Genomic DNA, 24,428 nt, shown 5'->3' on the forward strand with positions numbered 1-24,428 from the left:
TTATAAAGAACAAAATTAGAAGATCAAAACCAAAGGCAGCAAAACTAGAGAGACGATAGTAAGCATATAAAAACCTATAGGGAACTGCAAAACATTAGGCATGGAAATCAGCAAAGTATCTAATAAAGTGATAAAGCTGTCAAATTAAAAAAAAAAAAGGATGAAAATAACTACCAACAAGGGAGAAGATTGGAGTTATTGACTTTGCTGAATTATGAAAGGCCCTAAGGAAAAGGAAAACACAAAACATCACAGACTATATCTGTGATGTGCGATGCTCTCGATTTCCAACTCAACAAAATAAAAATAATGCAATAGCATAAGAAGTCTTCCACAAGCACTTAAATGGTAAAGCTTCAAAAGAAGAAATGAGTACAGCCTCCCCACACATAAATTACTTGAGTAAACAAGTCAGAGGCCAGCTTTAGCAGAAAACAATGGATGCAGCCCAGCAACTGTAAGATTTCCCACATAGTATCTTCATGACTAGGTGGAGATTTTGAAGATGTCCACCTTAAGACCAAAATCTGCTTTTCACTGTTTTCACTATTTGATTGCTTGTGTTTTTCATTGTCTTCAATCAAATCTATGTCAAATCTAATCTATCCCTTTCTTGAATTTTAATTGCAATAACATGAAGTCCAATTGAAATAAAAAACCCTCATAGAATAATAACATCATCTGGTTTGCAAGAGACCTTCAAAGATCACCTAGTCCAAACCCCTCTGCCATGGTCAGGGATATCTTCCACTAGATCTGGTTGCTCAAAACTCCATCCAACTCGGTCTTGAACACTTTCAGTGATGGGGCATCTGTAACTTCTCTTCTTCCCCACTTATTGTAAAAAATGTCTTCCTTATGTCCAGTCTATACCTATCCTCTTCCAGTTTAACAACATTGAGTCTTGCCCCATTTATTACAGGTCTTGGCAAAAAGTCTTCCCCTGTCTTTCTTACAAGCTCTGTTTATACGTTGAATGAGGTATGCTGCAATCTATTTTCTTTCAATTTAACACAAAAAAATGGAAAGACAATCATATTGAAGGCTTACAATCTGACTTCCATGAAAAAACAAGTGACATAAAATACTATTATCTCTTTCAAAGCCATCTTCTCTGCCTATGCAGGCTGAGGTACCTTGATTAGCACCTTGAGATCATTGTTATGAAGAAGCTTGTCTCAGTGTGGGAGGCTCCCTCACAGAGCCAGTCTTTCTCAAGCAGCAGAGTCCCTGTCAAATCTGATGGTCTAATGCAGCTGTCTCATTTGGATGATACCAAGATATTTGTGTTTGCACAAACAGATGTAGATAGCTTAAGCACCATCCAACAACATGCTTGTTATTGGATATCAAAGCATTCTGTACCTTTGAGGAGCATCATTCATCAATATTGAATCCAAAATCCAAAATGTTTTCAAATCAGATAGATTTTCTCATTCCTTTTGGCAACAATGACATTCAGAAAACTGCTAAAGAATCTGAAAAGAAATCTACATATTTTCTCCCACCACTACTACCAGAAGAAGAGCAAGGCTTCAAGCAATGATTTGTGTTTCTTCACATCAACATCTTTCTTTTCATTTCCCCTCTATTCCCATCAATTCCTCTATTTTAATTGTTATTAAAAATCCTTTACAGTTATCAACTGATTTTGTTAAACCCTTAACACAACAGGTCTTCAATTAAATAAGCATCATAAATTGTCCACACCAAAGGGAAAAAAAAAAGTATCTTGCTTATTGTATGGCAATTCTCTATAAGTTGCTGAAGTGTATTTAATGTTACAAACTGAAGGCAACTGCCTCATTACCATCCTGCAGCCCAGAGGAAGAGTTCAGAGTAATTTCCCAGTAATCACCTCTCCACACTAAATCAAAACTGGTTTCCACCACCTTAACTTTGACTAATTGAGCTTCGACATTTTCTCTCCCCATAAACTACTCCAGAAGTACACCGTAGGCCTATTATTCACCAAGTCACTTTCACAATTTATCCAGAGTTTTCATCTTGGAAAACCTGACTATTCCTTTCAGCAGTAGTATGTCATCTATTGGCTGGAAAACTGTCTGGATGGCCAGGTCCAGAGTGTCATGGTGAATGGAGTTAAATTCAGTTGGCAGCTAGTCACCAGTGGTATTCCCAGGACACAGTGTTGGGGTCTGTTCTGTTTAAGATCTTTACCAGTGATCACTATGAGGAGATTGAGTGCATCCTCAGTAAGTTTGCAGATGACACCAAGATGGGTGGGAGTGTTCATCTGCTTTAGGGCAGGAAAGCTCTTCAGAGGGACCCGGACAGGTTGTAGCGATGGGCTGGGGCCAATTGTATGAGGTTCAACTAGGCCAAGTGCTGAGTCCTGCACTTGGGCCACAACAACCCCATGCAATGCTACAGACTTGGGGCAGAGTGGCTGGAAAGCTGCCCAGAGGAAAAGGACCAGAGGGTGTTAATCGACAGTGGCTGAACACGAGCCAGCAGTGTGCCCAGGTAGCCAAGAAGGCCAGTGACATCCTGGTTTGTATCACAAATAGCGTGGCCAGCAGGACCAAAGAAGTGATTGTCCCCCTATACTTGGTGCTGGTGAGACCGTACCTCTAATACTGTGTCCAGTTCTGGGCCCATCTCTACAAGAAGGACATTGAGGTGCTGAAGCATGTCCATAGATGGGCAACGAGACTGGTGAAGGGTCTGGAGAAGAAGTCTGATGAGGAGCAGCCGAGAGAACTGAGATTGTTTAGCCCGGAGGAGGCTGAGGGGAGACATAATCATTCTCTACAACTATCTCAAAGGAGATTGTAGTAACATGTGGGCTGGTCTTTTCTCTCCAATAATGAATGACAGGACAAGAGGACATGGCCTCGAGTTGTGCTAGGGGAGGTCTAGATTGCAGATTAGGAAGAACTTTTTTACTGAAAGGGTTATTAGACACTAAGTGGACTGTCCAGGGAGATGGTGGACTCACCATCCCTGGAGATATTTAAAGATGCATAGATGAGATGTTGAAGGTTGTGCTTTAGTGATGCGCTTGGCAGCGTTAGGTTAGTGGTTGGACTTGATGATCCTAAAGGTCCTTTGCAACCAAAATGATTCTATAATTTTGAAACTGATTTGACAGTAAGAAGATCCATTTCTAAACAGAAGGTAAGATCAGGAATTATGCAGGAATTTCATTATATCATCCGTCAGTACGAGGTTTGCCTCCTCGACTTGAAGCTCCCTGGTTCAACATAAGTGCTTGCAAGACACATGCTTCTCAGTGCTGCAGAGGATGCACTGTGTGCTCCTGTCTTCAACTTGCCCATCCTGCCAGGTAGAGCAGAGTTACATGGAGGTCAGCCTCCTCGCCACCTTGGCAGTGTTTGGCAGCCTAGAACATACAGAGCTCTCATTGCTGAGCAAAATATTTCAAGTACCACAATTGTGCATTGCTCCAGAAGATGACATTCCACTATGTGAGATGTAATTTGTCTCATGAAAGGCACATTCTTTATTCTGAGATGGCAGGCTATGCCTTTCCAGCTATGCTAGCCTTTCCAGCTATGTTTTTTGAAGATCATGCCACATAAGCACGTTCAAAAGAACCACAGTTAAATAGTTTTTTTTTCTATTTTATTTGGTTACAACAAGTGTACTTTTGAAGTTTAAGATTTTCCTATTTCTGAAGCACTTTATAAACATTACTAAGCACTCACTGCTCTGACCTAAGCAAGTATTACCAGCAGTAGTGTACTAACCACTAGCATTTACCACCACACCACTGGGTTAGGAAAATAATTGAAGACGGAAGTAAAAGCCCTCAAAACTAGCTGGTAAGTCCTCAGTGGAAATTAAATACATATTTTACCATTTGGATGGTCAAATGCACAATACCTGTCACCACACTAATTTGTACAGATATTCAAGCATTGGAACAGGCTGCCCAGGAAGGTGGTGGGAGTCACTGTAAGTAGAGATATTCAAAAGACACACAGATGAGGTGCTGAGGGATATGGTTTAGTTTAGTGATGGGCCTGGCAGTGTTGGGTTAGGGGTTGGACTCGATGATCTTAAAGGTCTTTTTCCATCATAATGACTCTATTATTCTATGAATGTCCTGTTAAAGATGAGGCTTCTAATACAGTGCACTTGTTTACTGTGTCTCCTTACTATTACAGTTTCCATAGAAACAGGAGAGAGAAAATTTCAGCACTGGGCAACAAATTCTAATGATCTTTTTTAAAGAACCATTAGTTGTATTCTATTTGCACTAAATACATATCAGCAAGACTTATATTCAGGTGTATGAAACATGGATCACTAGTCTTACGGCAGAGGTGCTCATGTCTGTACGTGATTTTCTAAGTCTTTATGGCAACAAAAGAAAGGACATTTCCTTTAATACAGTTTAGCAACAGTCCACACTACGCTGGTCCTTCCTCTTCAGGCTTTTCAATGGCATATTTCTTCCTCCAATTGCCCTCCAAACAAGCAGGGGAGCAAACAGTACTGAAGCATTTTCAAAATATACTTCCCTTCCCCTGAAGCTTATGTGATATTTCATCCCTTACATTTATAATCACCTACAGCTTAACCATGATGTAATTTCTTATGCCTTGTGGGCTGATTTCTGTGACTCACAATTCCCAAATATATTTGTGAAGGTGGTTCATGAATTAAACTTCTGTCAGCTGAAGCTTCCAGCATTGTTCTGCCCATGTTCAGTATGGAGGCTCCTGGCTCACAAGAAGTTTTAATGGTACAGTACAGAGGATCGCTCCGCAGTATATAAAGGACATGCAAGAAACCATTATATAAGGGTAAGAAAGACTGCAAATGCCCCCGTGGCTTTTTTCTCAAACCACCATTATTTTTTGGTAAGTTTAGGTTTCCTATATATACACCACTGAAAATCTTCAGATGATTCATCCCTGGGGTTTGCTGTCAGATAAGCACAGTTGTGAGCTATGCTTCTTGTAGTTTTTGATTCTGTGATGCTGGTAATGTACTCTTTTCCCTAACTTCTTTGATTTTAAGCTTGTCCAGATGAGATCTGAGGAACTCTAGGACAGCATCCTTGGTTAACTATAAATTCACACTTCCTCACTTAAGCATTTAACCACATAAGTCTAGAAAAGCAACTTAGTCCAATAAAACAAATATAATCTACAAGAGTATAGGTATACTGAAATATCACCTTCCTCTACATTGAAATATCTTTACATTTTCTGTCCCAATGACCTTTGCCCCAAGAAGGGTAAGCTAATAGGACCGCTTTTGCTGTTTCTAGGCTCTTCCTCTGCTTTTCCCTGCTTAACAGCATCGCTCCTCTTGGCTGGCAGTTTGGGAGACATGCTCTGGAGATACAGCTGGTGTCTTACCCAATTCAGAGTCATACTGAGACGACTAAACCACATGTACAGAAGTATTTGTTACCATTTCATCTCAAGTGCAGTGGGTGCAGCACTGCCTCTGGTAATACACTTTTACAATAAGCACTGCTAGTAGCTTGGGGATCACATGCATTATTGGTGCAGAAGCGTTTGATGTTTCCCATCGTGACAGAAAGGAGACAAGCAGATAAATTACTGCCTGTTGTGCACAACTGTAGACTTTAGCAGCTGTTATTTATAGTGCCTATTATGTTATAGTATCCCAAAAGGCAGAAGAACCACATTGTACAGTAATACTACAAATAAAATCATTCTAGGACAGAAAAACCCATTTTAAGTACAGAGAATATCATTGTAGTTTATTTTTAAATGGAAAGCATGAAGAGCTCAAATGTTTTGATAACAAAACATAAGTTTTAATACTCCCAGCACCTAATACAAGAAGAAATAGGAAGGGCAAGAAAAAATGTACATCGATAAAGTCACGTGAAAGAGAAAAAAGTACGCCTGGAAGAAGTCTCCACCAGTACGTCAGTGGAATTGGGACATCCTTTTCTGGAAAATGCACAGCTGGAAGAAAAGAGACCTCTCATGCTTTTAATTGTGAAGAGGTTTATATGCTACATCTTTTAAAATGTTACTCAATCCTAGGGAATTAAATACAAGCCCAAAACATGTGGCAGACTACTCCAAATTAAGCAGCATGCCTTAGAGCAGACAAACATTGTTCAGACATCTTATGAATATAAAAGTTATCTAACACTGTGAGATACAGAACCCAAACCCCCATATTCTCCCACTCTTCTAGTAAAAAGGGGTGGTGGAGGAGTGAGGGGGTAGAGAGAAGGACAGAATAAAGCAAACAAGAGCTTCTTGAAATAGATTTCTTTTTAGAATTCAGAAAAGTGAATTCTAGTCTGTATTTTTTCTAACTTACATCTTTTTTGCAAGAAAACTTTTAGGAAACAATTCAGTATTCCCGCATCTCCTGAAAAAAAAATGCTTTACTCTTCAAAACCTTAAAAACCTTACAAAAAATTGAGGATTATGATACAACTGAAGCGCACGTGGGAGAAAAGACTGATCGTCGCTTTTGATGCTGTTTCTACTACCTGCTCCTCTATGGAATGGGAGTCTTCTCAGATCATGAAAGGATATATTTTTAGGATAACAATCTATTCAAACAGTTGAATTGCAATTTAAGGGGAAAAGGAATAGAATCAACACATTAAGAAGTTGGTAGCAAATAAAACATATCTATTACTTCAATACTTTACATAACTGAATCATTTATGATTAATGCACACCAGCCAAGAGATCTGCCTTATTCTGAATTGCCTCAAAGTAGCTGGAGAGAGGTAAAACACTACTGAAACAGGAAATACAGATACTTCCATGTAGGCACCCAAGACCTTTAAAGGTTGAGTGAATAGTTTCTTTTGGCCCACAATGAAATTCCTCTAGTGGTAACAAAATATCAGTGTGGTCTACTGTACTCATGTGAAACCAAGAACTCTTCCAGCATTACAGCCATATTCCTCTGAGACCTATATGAGTTCCTCATGCTCCTCACCACTGACTGGTAATTGTTTTAGAAAACAGTACTAACATTTTACCTGACTTGCTGTATGAGTGGAAGTGTCCATCTTTCAATCTCTCTGCTCAATTACATGCTCTTTAACTCTACTCACACATTGCATTGTGTTGGCCGAGTTGTACATTTTGACAGTGGACTTCAAAACCACATTCCTCTGCAAGAGAGTGTCTGTGTATAATACACTCACACACACATACACGCCCCCTCAGTTCACAGGATTTATACACTGCCTGGGTAACTGTTTCACAAAAGGATGAAAGCACTAAAAAATAAAAATCCCAAGCTTCCAACTCCTACCATTCTATGATTCTACGAACGCTGTCATATAGCAATCAGTCATTCTCCATACTGTTTTCACATAGCAATACTTAGTCACATCACTGACCTGACCAGTTATCAGAGCTGCCTACAGTTTCTGCTGCTGCTGCGCTCTTCTCTCTTCCTTCAGTAGCTGAGCGGTATGCACTGGGAATGCTTTACAAAAAAACTTCAGAAATAAAGGTCAAGTAAGCTTTCTTGCAAGAGATGCTGTTTTCTGGAGATAATTTCCTTCCTACACAGCTTCAGCCACCAGGGCTCTTATGATGTTTTAATATTTTAATATGTCCTAATTTGCCCTACACCTGGAAGTCTTGAGAATCTGATCCCTTTGAAGTCTGAGTCCACCCCAAAGTGCCTATATGTTGACACCACTTTGAGATCAGATTTGAGTGGATCAAGCTAAACAGTCCTAGGCAGATACAAACCCAAGGCACTCTTATGGCTAGTTTGAGAGTGCAAGCGTATAGCTCCTTATTCTAGCTAGACATCTAGCAGTACGAAGTTGTATAAAAAGACCTGAAGAATGCAAACTAACTTCAAAAGATAATTTCTCCCATAGTCTGGAGGTTTCCTCTTAACATCACTGCAAACTACCTGCTTTTTCATGTCAATTGTGCTTTTCCCAGATTTTGAATCCTTCAGAGAAGTGTAACCAATGTTCTGGTCCCTTATGGCTGTGCACCCTGTGCTGCTGATTCTCTGTATGCACAAGAAAAGTTAGAGAAAAAAAACACTGATGAAAACCAAGTTTGGGTAATAGGCTTCTATTCACCTTGTAGGCTGTGGTGAAGGGGAGAAAAATCAGGAAATCAAGAAGTGAAAACCCACCCACTCAGGAACACTAAAATAAAAGATTTTAAAATAAAATAAAAGATTTTGGTATTTTTACTCAAATCTCCTGGTTTTTAACTATTTAAATTACACTCATTCCTACTACCAGATCACTTTTGCAGAACTGAACTAGTACTAAAGAAAAAAAGTAAACAAGAAACTCTTTTTCAAGTCTATAGTCAGTGTTAACATACCCAAGTCAACCAAGTCTTCTGGAAGAAGAAAGGTCACAGACAAAAGTAGACAAGAGTTTCTGTAGTGTAAAAACAGGACATTAGACATTAGCTAATCAAAGATGATGCCATGTTTAGGGAACTGTCACTAGTCATGTTAGAGAACTACTGCATTGTGCATTCTCTTCCAAACAAATCCAGGGGGTAAAAAAGATATTTTAATGAGTTACAATCAAAACATGTCAGGTTTAGATGAACACTAGTGCAACACAGATAAAAGAGGAAAGAAATGGAATTTGTTAACCTAGATGAAAAAAGAGGGAAGACAGGATCAACGCGTATCCACAAGGATCTGAGAAACATCCATTGTCCATGCAAGTTAATGAGCTCAAACTGCAGCAAGAAATGCTCAGGTTACGTCAGGAAAAGTTTTCAGTGGTGATGTTGGGGAAGCTGGAAAGGTCACACAAGCATCTGTAAGGAAAGAGGGGTACCACTGATCCTCCTTGGGGCTACTTCCTCCCCATTCCTGACTCTGTGTTAACTTGATTGATTACTTCTGGCCAAAATAAATGAAGCAGAGGTCTGGCCTAGAGATCCTGGATCTCTTCTGCCCAAGGACAGACTAACACAAGGCTGTGGCTGGGGTTCAGCCACTGTGAAAAGGGCAGAAGACTGTATGTAAGAATACGGTGCTTACAATAAGTGGAAATTTTACCTCACCATCTTTATAGTCACAGCTCCACAGCCCTGAATGTGCAGATACGGTAGTGTCAGTAACGTGGAGGAAAGGATGAGAGCAGAAATCTCTAGGGAAACACAAGAGCCCTAAATTATGTTCTGATTCATTAGATGATATCCTTTGTTCCAATTTCAGTCCAGAGCACTGAAATTAGATCTTCTCTGAACTGGATGTTTTCCACCCCCAGGCTCACGTGGTGCTATTCAATTAATTACATTTTTCACAATGTGAGCTGTGTCTGACAAGAAGTTTTGTCACAGGCTATCACCTCTGTCACTGGGTATTGCCTCATACCCTTTCATCAGTTTATCCTTGAACAGTCCAGTTCGGTTGTCCCTTCATCCTTTACTGGTGATCCCTGACATGTTTAGAGAGTTACAGTAACAGGTATTGCTCATAACAGCTCTAATGACTGGTTTTATTTATTTTTTATTTTGCAGAAGTTGGCATCATATGCCCAGCCAACTGAAAGCAAAATAACCTTGATACCGAGGTATGAGAACTTCCGGATTAACTAGAAGATTAAGAAAATACTTACTATTGCTTTATTTTCACCCATTTAATTCCCATTTCCATGGAAACCAGGCTGGAAAGTACCAGCAGGCAGCCTGCAGCTGAACATCTGAATGAGAACGCTCATGTCGAGCTCAGTAAGCAGACAGCAGGTGAAATCTGCAGGAATTGTCTAAAAATCTATAGCTATATTTTGAAAGTAAAAGGACAATCTCAGTTTAAGCAAAGAACTTGTAACAAGGAGGACGCATAACCCTAGAGAATATTCTTGCATTGCACGAGCTGATAATCTACCTTGATCTTCTATAAAACATCGGAATAACATCTCTTTATCTCAATAGTATAAGACAAAAATTCATCACATTTAAATATTTCAAAATACTCAGACAGAAGATGACACGCTAGTGAACACAGTAATGATTTCTGTAACAGGACTTTGGCTTCTGAACATTGCCCTGTAACTCCTTCCGTCAAACCAAGCTGGCTGCTGTACAGTTTATACAGACACATTGTGAGACTAGTCATTTGGATGCCTCTTCTTACAAACATCCATTGCATTTAATAAATATATATATGAAAAAAATTAACTAGCAGTTAGGAACATATTTGCTGGTAATAAAACACATCTGTTTTCAGCATCAATCTACACTCTTTTATAAAGCTACAAAGGCAAGACAGCTGTAAATACAGTTAAGAAAAAATAAAAGAAAGTAATGTTAACCTCTTTACCTAATTTAGTTAAGTTTAATGCAGGAGTTCTTTTTAATAGCATCTTAGATTCTGCTCCTTTTCAATATTTGCTCTTCAAGCAACAAGAAGTAAAGCAAATAAGAGAAGGATAAAACTGTTTTCAGGTATACTTTATCCAGTGAAGAGATTGGCTATTATTAATCTCCTGCTTTTGTATATAAAGCAATCACCACTCTCTCAAGTAGATAATGTTCATTCTTTGCAGAGAGCAGAACATTGGACATATTTTTTTTTCAGTGTCGTTTTAACCAGTGCAGCAGACAAAAGAAAATTATTATAATGAAAGATTTAACATCTTGTGAACTTCAGTATCAGCACAAGAGCTGACCTGAAAATCGACGATGAAGAAACTTGAGACAGCAGATTTTTTTATGTTTTTTTTTCTTCTTTAAGACTATGTTGTTTAAAAGAACTATTTATCAGAATCAAGTCAGCCAGATAGGTGCAGATGCTCTTTATTGTGTCTATGTTCTCCTTCACTATGAGAGGGGAAATTCAAGCTTAAAGCATCAAAGAACAAATAAACTCAAGAAGTTGTAAGCAACTATCGATTTGTTCCTTCCTTTGGGATCTTCAGTGGAAAAAATGAGCCCAAATTTGCAGCCCACAACACATTAAACTCACGGTTATGATGGAAAAGGATAGTACCGAATCTGTGTGTGCAATTTCCTTGCATGACAGGAAACTAATAATTGTGTACCGGAGGCAGACAAAGCACACAGCTATCAGAATCTCTGCAGTGCAAAAATGTTTGTTTAACAGCTGCAGCAATGCTAAAAATTGTACCAAGCACCTTCTATTAATGAACCTCATCCATAACTCACATTTTACTGTGGCAAGTGTATTTGGGTACACCTTGAGGATCATTTACTGTGCTAGATCACAATACAAGGAGCTTTAGGATTAAAAAAAAAAGTGAATTTTTGGGAGCTTGATTATCTGCTCTATGTATGTGATTAAACAGTGTACACAAAAGCATAAACTTTCAGATATATCTCCTCTCTTCATTTGCATTAAATTATCTACACTAAACAACCCACATGTACCTGAAGAGCTGTATTTCAAGCAATATTGGAAATAAAAATACATGTAAAAATTAAATTTAGATAAAAAGCAACCCACATCAGGGTACACTGGCCTCTCTGTTTCAAAGATACTTTCCTACCCCTCAATTTTATTTTTTAATCAGAATGCCAAGACCTGTTGCATTGAACGGCTTATCTTCATTTCAAGGGTAGAAGCCAAGCATACTGCTCCTACTGTGTGAACACCTCTCTAAATCACTATAACTAAGAACTTTGCTGAGGGGGAAGGACTGTCTTAGCACCTGCATGAGGTTTACAGAACCACAGTAACAAGAGGGACTTCTGACTTGGCTGAAGAGTTCCCATTAAGAGGGGATAGATCATTGCTGGGAAATACTTACAAAGGGCTGCCTGCATGTGTACACGGAGGCTGGTGGATGTCCATCAAAAGGGGTGAGTTATTTCTCCCAGCTGGAGCTTGCACAAGAGGATCATAATTCAAGAAAATAAGCAAGTTGCTCCCCACCAGGCCATTAGTACCTTCACACTGTTTCCCCTTATGATCTTGTTAGTAACACCTGTACAGAGCATGCAACTGCTTTTCTACCAATTAACTTTATAACTGCTAATGTATCCCAGTTGTTGTTAAGTTACAGGAGATGGAAAGAAACTGAGAAGGGACATCAATACAGCTCTTACAGCATAAAAGGAGGAGGTGCAGAATGAAGGTGTCTAGTCTGCAATCTTCTCCTTGAGTCACAGGATATGTGACAAATACAGGTTCTGGATACCAGTTAACTTGATAATGAACATGCATTATGCCAGTGCATGCTATAAGAGCTTTCAATTAATAATGAAAACGTTTTTACAACTAATGGAAAGCCACAAATAAACTAACGCTTAAATGAAACAACAGTGTCTATTAGAAAAGCTTAATGTAAGCAACCAACTAGTAGCATTTAGTGTTTTATGTAGAGACTGAGATTTTGTAAATGTTTTACAGGTTTGAAAAATGAATCGTTGTTTAACCTTTGGAACACCTCATCTTGTTAAACACCTGTCTTCTTCCAAAATTGCACTGCTGTGGAACAGCAGAATTACTTCTTTATTCTCTCTTTTGAAAGGCTCTGCAGGAGGTGTTTTTATAGCTAAGTTGTAAGCACTGAGAATAAAAGTTCATGGTAGATGCATGAACACAGTGTCACCATGGGAAGGTGATCATCGCTCTCATGTGTAGCTGTCCCCTCCATACTGTCAGAGCCAGTATTGCTGCTTCAAACTCTTACAGAAGGGACAATTTCCTAGGGTACAGGCAATCCAGGGATATCTACTTTTATGGCTAATTGCAGATAATCTCCCAAGAATTTGGATTAGGCTAGTTTGAAGGGCAGCTGTATGAAAAGTCAGACAGCACTGACCTCATCATTCCCAACAGCTTCCCTCTTTCTCTGGGATGAAGCTCCTGTGCTAATAACGTGAAAGAGGCTGGTTGTGTGAGCACTCTTAAACAAGGGGACGAAGACCCCCAAGGTGGCCACACCTGAACTGCTGATGTCCAGTGATAGGACAAGGGGCAACAGGTACAAGATGGAACATAAGAGGTTGCAAAGAAACACAAAAGAAACATTTCTTCAGTGTGAGGGCGATGGAGCATTGGAACAGGCTGCCCAGATGTGTTGTGGAGTCTCCTTCTCTGGGGACATTCAACACCCACCTGGATGAGTTCCTATGTGACCTGCTGTAGGTGGTCCTACTCTGGCAGGGGGGTTGGACTAGATGATCTTTTGAGGTCCCTTCCAACCCTTGAGATTCTGTGATATAAACAAATGAGGAAAATACTATCACTGTATCTCTCCCCTTTAGCCAGCTCTACTCCTTACAGCATCTGTGTTCCTCACTAACAGTTTTGGAGGTCCAATAGTATGCTTTTTTCCCTTCTTTCTTCTCCCATTCCTCTTCCTAGTCCATCTTTCCTTATCCTTCTCTCCATTTTATTAGGAATACCACCTAAGTCTGCACATTGCAAAATTCCTCCAGGTGTTAGCTGCTGAACACAGACACAGACCTGCAGCTTCCAATCAGACAATTTCTCTGGGCTTAATGAGAATCAAGCTTGACAATATTATATATGATGTATACACTTGAATGCAAACAGCACATTTCACATTTAAACAAACCTAATGAATGTCTTCTTAGTTTGGACTAGTTGACTCAATCATAATCAAAGCAGCAAATGGTCCACCTATCTCTAATAGACTCAACCAATCAAACTAAAGAATTTCTTTCTCCAGAAAAGAGGTGAAATACCCCTCACGTCCTGTCTCAACTGTTCTTCTCCTTCTCTCTGCCAAGTATTTAAACACCATAAATGGGGGAAATGGGGAAACTGGAACACAGACATCATTTGCTTTGCACCTGCTGGCAACACTCAACTATATAATAGGTAGGCATAAAAACACTTACTGTAGTAGTCACACAGAAGCAATAGAAGTTAGTTATTTTCATACCTAAGTGTGCCTGGGTTGTACAGCAGTAGCTACACACTAAATAATAAGTTTCTTTTTCAAAGACCTTAGTTCAAAATTTTCAAAACCAAATTTTTCACTAGCAAGCTCCTCTCTTCTGTCCAAATGAAGGCATTTTTGAAAGTGACTGGGATTTTAGATAAAAGGCTTTATTGATATTGATTATAAAGGCATATTTCACCCCTTTTAGATAAATGGCCAGAGCCCTACTACTCAGTTTCAGGTCACCACTTCAGGTAACATTGGCTTTGATATCCACTTGATACGCATCTGTACAAGTCAAGAATAGTTTGGTCATCAAAGCAATCTGGATCAAATTCTTATGTTACAAAGAAAAGAAGAAAAAAAAAGATAATGAGTACAGGATATTAGCACAAGAATACACAGCCCAGACTGAAGCCGTCACACCCTGCTCATGCCTTAGTCCAGTTTTCAGGAAACCTCGAAATAAATATGAAGGCCACAGTCTGTTTGAAATCTGTTCACTAATTATAAACTTTTAAATTCTTGTTAGAAGAGGTGTATTATTAACTGTACTTCTCCCATGTTCACAGATGGAAATGAGATTTTAAGTTTCATTTGGGCAGTTGCAGGTAAGCACAAGTCACGCTACAGTTCGACACAATTGTCAAGTTATCTAGGCAATTACCTTTAGTGCAAACTGTGCCTGAAATGTAAGTGATAGCAAGCCAAGGGACAAACCGGTTTACTTTAATGGTAGCTACTCAGGGAAGAAGGAATGAAGCCTTAAGAGCTGCAAGCAATCACATATGTTCTATTAAGAAGATATAAAAATAAGCTATATTTTCCCTTCTGGTTCTCTGGAATTAGTCTGTTAAATCAAACCTACAATTGCATATGCAGTCACTTTCACCCAATTTATAGAATTATTAAAAGGATTCTAAAACTTGTTTTAAAATAAATTGTTTTTCCTCTGATAAAAGAACATAAAATTAAACCATCATTTTCTTCTCATCCATGCTATCGTTCTCATCAATTGATTTGTCCTGGTCATAGATACATTACTTTAATTCTCCTTCTGCACAATAGCAAGGCAACATTAGTGATATTCCCTCTGTCTACTCCTTTAGTCTACTCCTCTAGTCTCTGAAAAACAAGCATAAAACCAAGCATTTATCTGCAGTAAGTGCTACGCATTAGACTCACTGCTTAGCACCTTTGTGAATCAACAGGAGCAGACTGCAGACTCTGGTATTAAACTCATTTTCTTGCCAAAATTATACCTTTACAATTAACAATAGAGACACCTCAGAAGTTCATATGCATATATCTTTATAAGCAAGACCTGATAGCAGTCTCTACAACAGTGACAACCCAGAAAGTTGACAGAATACACAAAATCTTTGCATCAAAGCAGGTAATTTAAACAAAACATCAAGTTGTCACTCCGTAGAAAAGAACTTCAATGACTGTAAATAACAAGACAAGACTTCTCTATATTATCGAATTCATATTTGCATTTCTCCAAGTCTATTACAATATTAAACTCATTAAGAAAACAGCTTACCTGTGTTCCTGTCAGGTAAAATACAGCAATGCTTCTGCAGTATGCCAGGCAGAACCTGTTGTAACAAAGAAAGAGACATTAATGTAGATATGTATTTTAACATCCTATGAAGAGCCAATGATTGCTGGAGTGCATATCTGATCAACCTTTGTGTTCTCATACTGCATCCAAATTAGCTATCACACAAAGCAAATGTGAACTCCACTCATTAGGAACCATGCACAGAGAACAGTCTCATAAAATTAGCTGCTTACTACTTGCCTGTAAAGTTAGTTTCACCCTCTCCCACAGACTACATAAGACCATAATTAAACATGCTCAAGTTAGAAAGACAGTATGTTACCAGTCAATGATGCTGATGTTCCTGATTTTGCACTCATGGCCCTGGGGTTACAAGATCTATCTTTTCATGAATCACTCAGGATGAAATTCCAAAGCATAGCATTTCCCTCCTCACACAGGCAGTTCTAGCAGACAACAGAAAACCTCAGAAGCTTGAGTAGGAAACTCAAGGGAACAGGGAGAGAGAAGATTCCAAGTTTGTGGTTCATCACATCCACCATGCTGAGATGCTGCTGGTAGCCAGAGATAAATGTTGCAGAAGCCTCCTACCACCACTGGCACTTTCTTACTGGCAGGATCTCACCCTTCTTCACAGATTTACACATTGAAGTCACCTGTTTTGATGCAGATGACCAACTCTGGTGCTCCAACCAGCAAAAACGTGTACTTAAAGCACCCAAGATCTTATTTCAATCTGACTTTTATATCTATAGTTTACACCCTCTACAAGTTCATCAGCATCAGTAAAAGTGTAGTTTAAAGTTCGCTGGCTTTTCCTTTGCTATTTCTGAGAAAAAGAAAATTAAAAACCATGCTCTGAGATGGGGTCTTTACAGTTTTAAAGTTTGAAAATTAGTTAGTACAGACAGGAGGCCATCATAACCACTGTCTGGAAATGCTGTGATTCTAACTCCTAAGAAGACCCCAAGCACCATCACAGCTTGTGTTAAGTTTTGGAAATTCCAGAAGGAAAATACTTCAGCGAATAGAGATATTTTTATTTTTCACAAAGACTGCTATTGCTGTTTGGCCAAGGTTAATAGCTAGGGATGAGGCTGCTAAGAGCCAGACACGTACTACTCCTGCAGAAGCACTGTATGTCCCCATCCCTCCCTGCAGGGACTTTTCCAATAGATGCTCCACTAATCCCAGGAGGATGAACACTTTGTCTGTGTCTCCTCAGAACAACAAATTAAAGTCTTCAGAAACTTGATGCACCATGCTTCCTCCTGAAAGCACACATACAGAGGCAGAACCATTGCAAAACTGATTTTATTGTCATTAGAATTTGAAGAGACATTCTGTGGTCAGAAAGCTGTCCTGGACAAAAAGCAGTAGGTACAACTCACAGGGATAGGAACAGTTTCCCCCTGTTCTTCTCCCCATCCCTCCAAACTCTACTGAAGGCACAGCATTTAAATGTAAGGTCTTACAAACATAACCCACTTGTTCTAGCATAATTCTGAAGTTAAGCTTGTGGTTAAAAAGAAAACCAAATTAGGTTTAAGTGGTGGAAGTTTTGCACAGGGTAATCAACTAAGTTCTCCAGAGACAGGTCTCAGCAGATCACAATAGCTTATCAGGAAACTGGTTTGTTGCAAATACAATTTATGGTCAATATATGGGGCTTTATCATGTTACTGTACAAGCATCTTGCAAAAATGTTAAACTTACTACGTAGCTTATTTTTCGCAAATTCCTTCTAGCTCGCTTTCACACACATGGGGACGTTTGGTCTGGAGACATGTAGGATGGTATCTGCTGGTGCTTCTGCAGGCAGCCAGACCAGTGCTTCCTTCCTTAGACATGACATAGGACCTCATGTGTCACCCACAGCTACTCTTGGAACGTCCACAAAATTTGAAGGAAGTAGGAAAATCTAAGTTAGGTTGACAGCCTCCTACTTCCAAGATGTGTGCTGGTGTTTTATCACAACTCCATTTAAGCAGCTCCCACCACCCATAAGTTAAGGTGCTTGACGTTATGGCTCCCTGCCTACAGAAACACCCTTACCAGAAGGCAAACCAAGCTGAGGCCCACATGTAGACATTTTGTACTTCCAACCTTTTGCATGTTCAGCTATACCAGCTAAGCATCACCCTTTCTCATCTCTTTTGCTCTACACAACACCTTTCAATAAGTAAATTGCTTCCTTAAGAAGAAATCCTTCTCCCTCGACATAGTCTCAAAACTAGCCTGTTTGTATCAGGGAGGACTATTTGAGAGAACAAAGTAGGACCTGAACCAAAGTATCAGCATCCCTTACCCTGATTCACAGGCAGTAGGCAGCTATAATTCTAAGAGGAACCAGCAGAATGAAGAACAATGTTCTGAAACCCACAGTCATCATCCAACAGTGTTTCTTACATTTTTAAAATAAAAAAAAAATCCAATCATTCTTAGGAGTACAACATCATACATACAAACTACAGCATTTTCCTTATGGCCATGGATATAAATAACAGTACAGTCTTACAGGCACCGAAAGCATAAAAATTTAGAAGCAGAGAACAAAGCAAGCCTAGAATGAACAGAGACAGTCATTCAAAGCAGCACAGCACAAAGACTGAATTTAAAAAAAAAAAAAAACTGTCTTACTCAGACATAAAGTAACATTGAGTTCCTAGTTAATCTGACACATTTTCTTCCTCACATTCACAAACCATGGAGAAACATTATGAATTTATTATGAGCACCCAGTTAACCGAGTTAAGACAGAAATTAAAAGAAGGGACAGAACAAAGCAGGTCTGGAGTAGCAAGAAAACGTCAGTGGGTAGAAAAAAGCTCTAGAACGTAATTCTTCCTTCTTGGTAGACTGGATATAGATAAGAGAATAGTTACACTGAAAAGCACAAGACAGAAAAAAAAGAAATGTCCCTTGCCTTCGCTCTTTTAAGTGTTAAGTAGGGAAATAGCATGGCAGAGGTTAAAACAATGCTTCCTTCTCCCCAGCCCTTTAACATGTTTACCCTGCACAAAGCCAGCTTCTGGCTGGTAGGAGTTTGATATCAACCTCCCACTTACTTATCTACAGTATAGAGATTTTTACCCATCTCCATGGTATCCAAGAGTCTCTTCACACTGCTCTCCTCCTACTTTCTCCCCACTCCGTTCCTCTCCTTCCAAGGGAAAATGACAGGAGAATTCCTCAGCAAAACTGTCACCTTTCTCTCTACATGCTTCTCCTTTCCCCTGTTGCCTTTCATTCATTTGCATGCTGCAATAGCTATGTTATTCCTTAAAATGCCTCATATCTCAGCTTTTTCTTTAATTTCACAGATAATCTCTAAATGAATTTTTAATTTTTTTTTTTTTGATGGCTTGAAACTTTACCTACACAGGCAAGTTGAGGGAGAACCTTCAGCCAAATCAAAGTGTGATTTCACCCAAGTAAGTGATTTTTGCTGCAGAAATCAAAACATGTGAGCAACTGGAGGGATTCACATGCAGGGGGCAAAAACACAGAAATAATGGAATATGAGTTTAGAACATTCTGTTTCCTCAGCAAAACAGGTTTCAATTATATCAACTAAGGGTTTAACCTTCAGTTGTTTATTATAAACTCTCAGCTGGTAGCTAAGGCATTGCAATACTAGATTAAAACTGGACTCATAGATGCAGAAACAGAATAAATAATACAGCAGGTGGTATGTCCTTAACATCAAGGTGTTTCCTAGCAGTAGCCAAACAAGCTCTGCTTCATAGCATGCAGTTAGGCAGTCACATGTAGCAGGAAGACATTTGTTGCTCATGGTCTCAAGTTGAAGGCTTCCTCAAATTCAGTGTAAAAATGTAATTGGCATTAGTGGATACTGATGAGGACTGACTTACATTTGTTTTCACTACTATGCTGAGCTTAGAGACATGTAAATAGGTAGCTGCCATAATTTGTGTTCAATACCTGTAGCTGTATGTAATACAGGTATGCAGAATGCTTCTCAGAGCAGCAGTGCAGTTCTATGGCTGTTCACAACTTAGTAAAGCTCCTATTTTTATGTTTGCTAGAAAACTTTTCTTCATTTCATAAAAATAAAACATCTGAGTCCACTGAGTGCTCATCATTGTAAAGTGGTTAAACAAATAGCTAGAATTAATTCCTACAATTTTATGTTTGGAAAGTACTAACCTCTAACACAATTTAAAAAAAAAACCCAGACTTACAGAGAAATGGAAACATGTGAAGTGAAATGATTTTACTATCAAAAAATGCCTCTGTGAAATTGATATCTGCTCACTTAAAAGGATCTGCTGCATGAAGATATTCAGGCTTCTCTATGGTACTGAATGATAAAAATGTTTTGCTTTCTACTCCACTTACAATAGGAGTGCTAAGATGGCCATAAAAAAGTGAGCTGGATACTATTTTGCCTTGTCCATTTACATTTTCTTCTGCTGAAAATGACGTTTTACAGGCTCGAAATCACAACACACCCTACTCAGGAGTCTGAGTGCTCTACAGGTGAAATTCAAGGCAGAAGTTAACATGGATTTATACCATGGTTTGTAACTTGACAGAGGAAAGAACTTCAAGTTGAATTTCAGGTCCCAAGCTGAGATGGATTACTTGCTGCTTTTTACATCCTTGAAATCCAGTGATCCCAAAGACTGGAAAGTCAGAATATATATACCCTTTAGGCCACACCAACCACACAGTGGTTGTTCACGGCCCTTGAGCTCATGTTCAAGCACTTCTAACTATTGCCTCTGAGATATCCTCCCTTCCCTAGAAAACTATTACAATTATCATGTGAAGCACTTTGATTGCAAGAATATGATAATATTCAGAGGAAAATGTGTCAAACACGTGATAGGCATATAGACACCGATTTATAAAATTTCAAAGAAAACATATTCTGAAACTAGAGCTTTACTCTTGCACCAATGGCTAAAAAGAAATAGTTCTTGGGTAGCTATCCAATCAAGTGTGCCTTGCATCTTTTGTGAAGGCCAGACATTTGGTATGATTTCGCAAGTGAGTTCCTGTCTTTCTGTATTTTAAATGTTGCATCACTTTTGAAGAGGTAGGCACCTCCTAGACCTTCTTATTTCCCATGCTCTCTGCTAAGCGTCACTGCTTTCCTATCATCCATGCAAATTTCATGGAGGGAATTTTGTTTTCACTCAGGGATCATATTTATTCTATCACAGTATTTGCTTTTCCTTGTATTTGTCTCAGGGCTTTTGTTTTAGACAAGATTTCTTTGTCAGCTACTACAGAGATGTTTTGAGACAATGTTTGTAACAACTAGATCTTAAAAAATGCTGAAAATCCTGTGCTTGCACTTCTCTGAATGCGTTTTTTTGCCTCTTATCATTACAAGGACATATTATACTTTACACTTCCTTTTTATTATTGTTTACTTCTATTTTGGACTTCTTATCTAACGATTTTAGATGTCTCTCTCCCAGTGACACTGATAAAAAAAGAAGGTCGTACCACTTTGTAACCAATTTCCTGCTTCTTAAGTAGAAAGGAAGTACTCAGGATTTCAGTATCTGCTGTTCACAGTGGCCAACTATCTAACAGGCCTGTAAAGGTATCTATCTTCAGACAGGGCATGAAAAGTAGGCAAGGTTTCCCGTTCAGAAGCTGTTAGGTGATACAAACCATTATAAATCAAAAGTTTGTCATTATAGCATTACCAAAATTCTTCTGAAATGCTACATCAAACTATTGCCTTCAGCTTCCTAACAATATGCCGTTGGTTCAACCTACAAGAAGCTAAATCTGAACTTCATTCCACTCTCCCAAGCATAATTATATTTGGTTATGCATTTGAAGGGCTATCTATGGAGTGGAGTGTCTCAACAAATATCTCCTATGTCAGTTCCTGTAAGAACTCAAAAACAATCTAAGATTACCAGCATGTCTCTTCTGTATCTCACTTGAAGCTGTTATTGATACAACCCACACCAGCATTAGCAACGGTTCCAAGTTACTGCTAAAATCAGTCCTTGAATTATCCATCTCTGGAGGAAGAAAGCAGCAGGATTAGAAGTACCTGCTCTCCCAGGGCTTACCCAAACCTATGTGTGTTCTCTGCCAGAGGAATGCAGACCCATCTTTTATAATGTCAAAGCTAGTGCAGGTAGAAAATATTAAGACTTCATTTTTTGTGGCTGGTACTGCTGAAAACAGTAGATTTTCAAGAACTTTCAATTATCCCCTGGGAGCTGTCAGTTCCTCTTCCCTCCCAGGGAAACAATCTTTCACAGTAGCTCCTGATGAGCTGCACCCCACCACAAAGGCAGCCTATGACAACATATCTCCTACCCGTGGTGGTGCAAGTAAGAAGTCCATCTTGTCAGTGTATTTCATTGTATTTTGGTGAGATGGCCCAGACTTGTCTAATTATGTTTCTTAAAGATTTTACTAGATTGCTGTTGTCCAATATCCAATTTCACATACACACCGGTGAACCTTCATCCTAATTTAATGTCAAAACAGAACTTGGTAATGATTCATCTATGTTGTGGTTTCAGCCCAGACAGAGACAAAGCTGCAGGCAGCTGCTCACTCACCCCCTTCCACCTTCACCCAGGTGATGGGGGATGGGGAGAAGAAAAGGAGAAAAGATAACCCGGGGCCTCTTACTTCAAGACATGGACAGAGAGGGCTTCCTGGTAAATTATGGTCCTGAGCAAAACAGACTCAACTACTGCACTCTGGGAAGAAAACAAAATTAATTTAATCCAGCACCAACCATAAGAGAACTAACAGAAAACAAAACAGAGTAGGAAAATGAGAAAATGCAACCAGCCCTTTAAGATCTCCTTCCCCATCCCTTTCCTCTTCCTGGGCCCAGCTCCCTCCTGCTGATATCTCTGCCTCCTCCCCCTCAGTAGCACAGGGGTCAGCAAATGGGAGTCATGGCCAGTCAGTCACAGATGGTCCCTGCCGCTCCTTCATCCTTAGAGAAGAATTCCTCACATTCTTCTGCTGCTCCAGTGCAGGGTCCCTCCCACTGGATACAGTTCCTAACAAATCTCTCTGTTGAGTCCTTCACAAGGGCTGCAGCTCCTCACAAACTCCAGTGTGAGTCTCCTGCACAGCAGCAGAACCATAAGCACATTCTGCTCTAATGCTTCCTCCTCACAGAGTCACAGCCTCTCCAGGCACAGTCACCACCCCTGCCGTGGGGTGATAGAATCACAGAATCATAAAAGAGCAGGGATTGGAAGGGACTTTTAGAGATCATCTAGTCCAACCCCCTTGCCCAAGCAGGTCCCCCTAGATCAGGTCACACAGGAACATCTCCAGGCTTGTCTTGAAGACGTCCAGAGAAGGAGATAGTCCTCCATGAGCTGCTAACAGACCTCAGCTCCATTGTTGCCCTCCATGGATTGCAGGGGAACAGCTGCCGTCTCATCATGGGATGCAGGGGAGTCTCTGCTCCAGCACACCTCCTCCTGTCTTGCTTCACTGAGCTTGGAGTCTGCATGGTTGCTTCTCTCTTATCCCACTCCTTTCACCTCCCCATCCCACTGTAATTTTCCCTTCTTAAACAGTGATCACAGAGAGGTCCACTTGGCCTGACTTTGGCCTGAGGTGGATCTGACTCAGAGCTGGAGGAAGTTTCAAGCAACTTCTTACAGGGACTACCACTGCAGCTCCCCCCCCTGCTACCAGAAGTGGCTCCACACAAACCAAACACAATCTGTTTTGTGGGGTTTTTAGTAAAAGTATTTTCTTTTTTTATTATCCTCTGCCTAAGTCCTCTGTTCCCAATTAGTTATGACGAACATAAATAAAACATAACAATTTTGTTAAAAGAATAAGTTACGGAAAAAGAAAAATTGTATTTGCCACATATAAAATGCTTTGATATTGTATTAATGTATATATCACCTCATATCAAATCACATTTCTATATATATATTATCTCCTTGTAGAATAAAAGGACATGTTGGGTTAAGGAAGGTAAATCTCAGAAATATTCTGAAAACATTAAAAGACCATAAAAATACATATTCTTTCAGATTGTATTACATCTACAAAAATTGTAGTTTACTAAAACTCCTTACATGGTTACAGGGAAGTATCGATACCAGCAACAGAAGCAACGTTTCTTTAGCAGAGTTTTCAACTAAAAGTGCCAGATATGTCAGTACTGAGGAACTCACTGGCTGCATAACCTGTTTTGTATACCTGAATCAAAGCTACCAAAGGGAAGCAAACCTAGAAGAAAAGGTACAGTGTTATAATGGCCCCAGATATCATAGCTGAGCTCCATGCACTGTCTTTGAATCATAGAATCATAGAATGGCAGGGGTTGGAAGGGACTTTTAGAGATCATCTAGTCCAACCCCCCTGCAGAAGCAGGTTCACCTAGATCAGGTCGCATGGGAACATGTCCAGGCAGGTCTTGAAGACCTCCAAGGAAGGAGACTCCACAACCCCTCTGGGCAGCCTGTGCCACTGCTCCCTCACCCTCACAGTGAAATAGTTTTTGCTTATGTTTAAGTGGAACTTTTTGTGTTCCAGCTTCATCCCATTACCCCTTGTCCTGTTGCTAGCTACTACAGAAAAAAAGGGATGTCCCAACCTCCTGACACCCACCCTTTAGATATTTATAAATGTTAATAAGATCTCCCCTCAATCTCCTCCAGACTAAACAGCCCCAGTTCCCGCAGCCTTTCCTCATATGAAAGATGTTCCAGTCCCCTGATCATCTTGGTGGCCCTGCGCTGGACTCTCTCCAGCACTTCCCTGTCCCTCTTCAGCTCTGTGCCCAGAACTGGACACAGTACTCCAGATGAGGTCTCACCAGGGCAGAGTTGAGAGGGAGAAGAACCTCCCTTGACCTGCTGGCCGCACTCTTCTTGATGCATCCCAGGATGCTTCATTACTCCTTTTATCTAGGTCATCATGCCAAGTTAAGATGAAACACAGATTAGATAATCTATTTTATGGCCTGGGAAAGAAAACATGATTATCACTATGGCACATTTCTGATTCATGTTAGCATGAATCTGCATTAGCATGAAC

At 39.7% G+C, this 24,428-nt stretch overlaps 1 protein-coding gene across 2 annotated transcripts in view; it reads right to left on the bottom strand.

The window, feature by feature from the left end:
- The window catches only part of DLGAP2 (DLG associated protein 2), a 466,793-nt gene that overhangs the window by 370,792 nt on the left and 71,573 nt on the right, over positions 1–24,428 (bottom strand). The window contains exon 2 of one of the 2 annotated variants that reach the window (XM_061989737.1): positions 15,375–15,429. In XM_061989737.1, the coding sequence (XP_061845721.1) occupies positions 15,375–15,429 (55 nt within the window). Of the gene's footprint in view, positions 1–15,374; positions 15,430–24,428 lie in introns of those variants that run through there. The other variant, XM_061989738.1, reaches the window with a different exon arrangement.

The sequence above is a fragment of the Colius striatus genome, chromosome 2, assembly GCF_028858725.1.
Source record: "Colius striatus isolate bColStr4 chromosome 2, bColStr4.1.hap1, whole genome shotgun sequence".
NCBI lineage: Eukaryota > Metazoa > Chordata > Aves > Coliiformes > Coliidae > Colius > Colius striatus.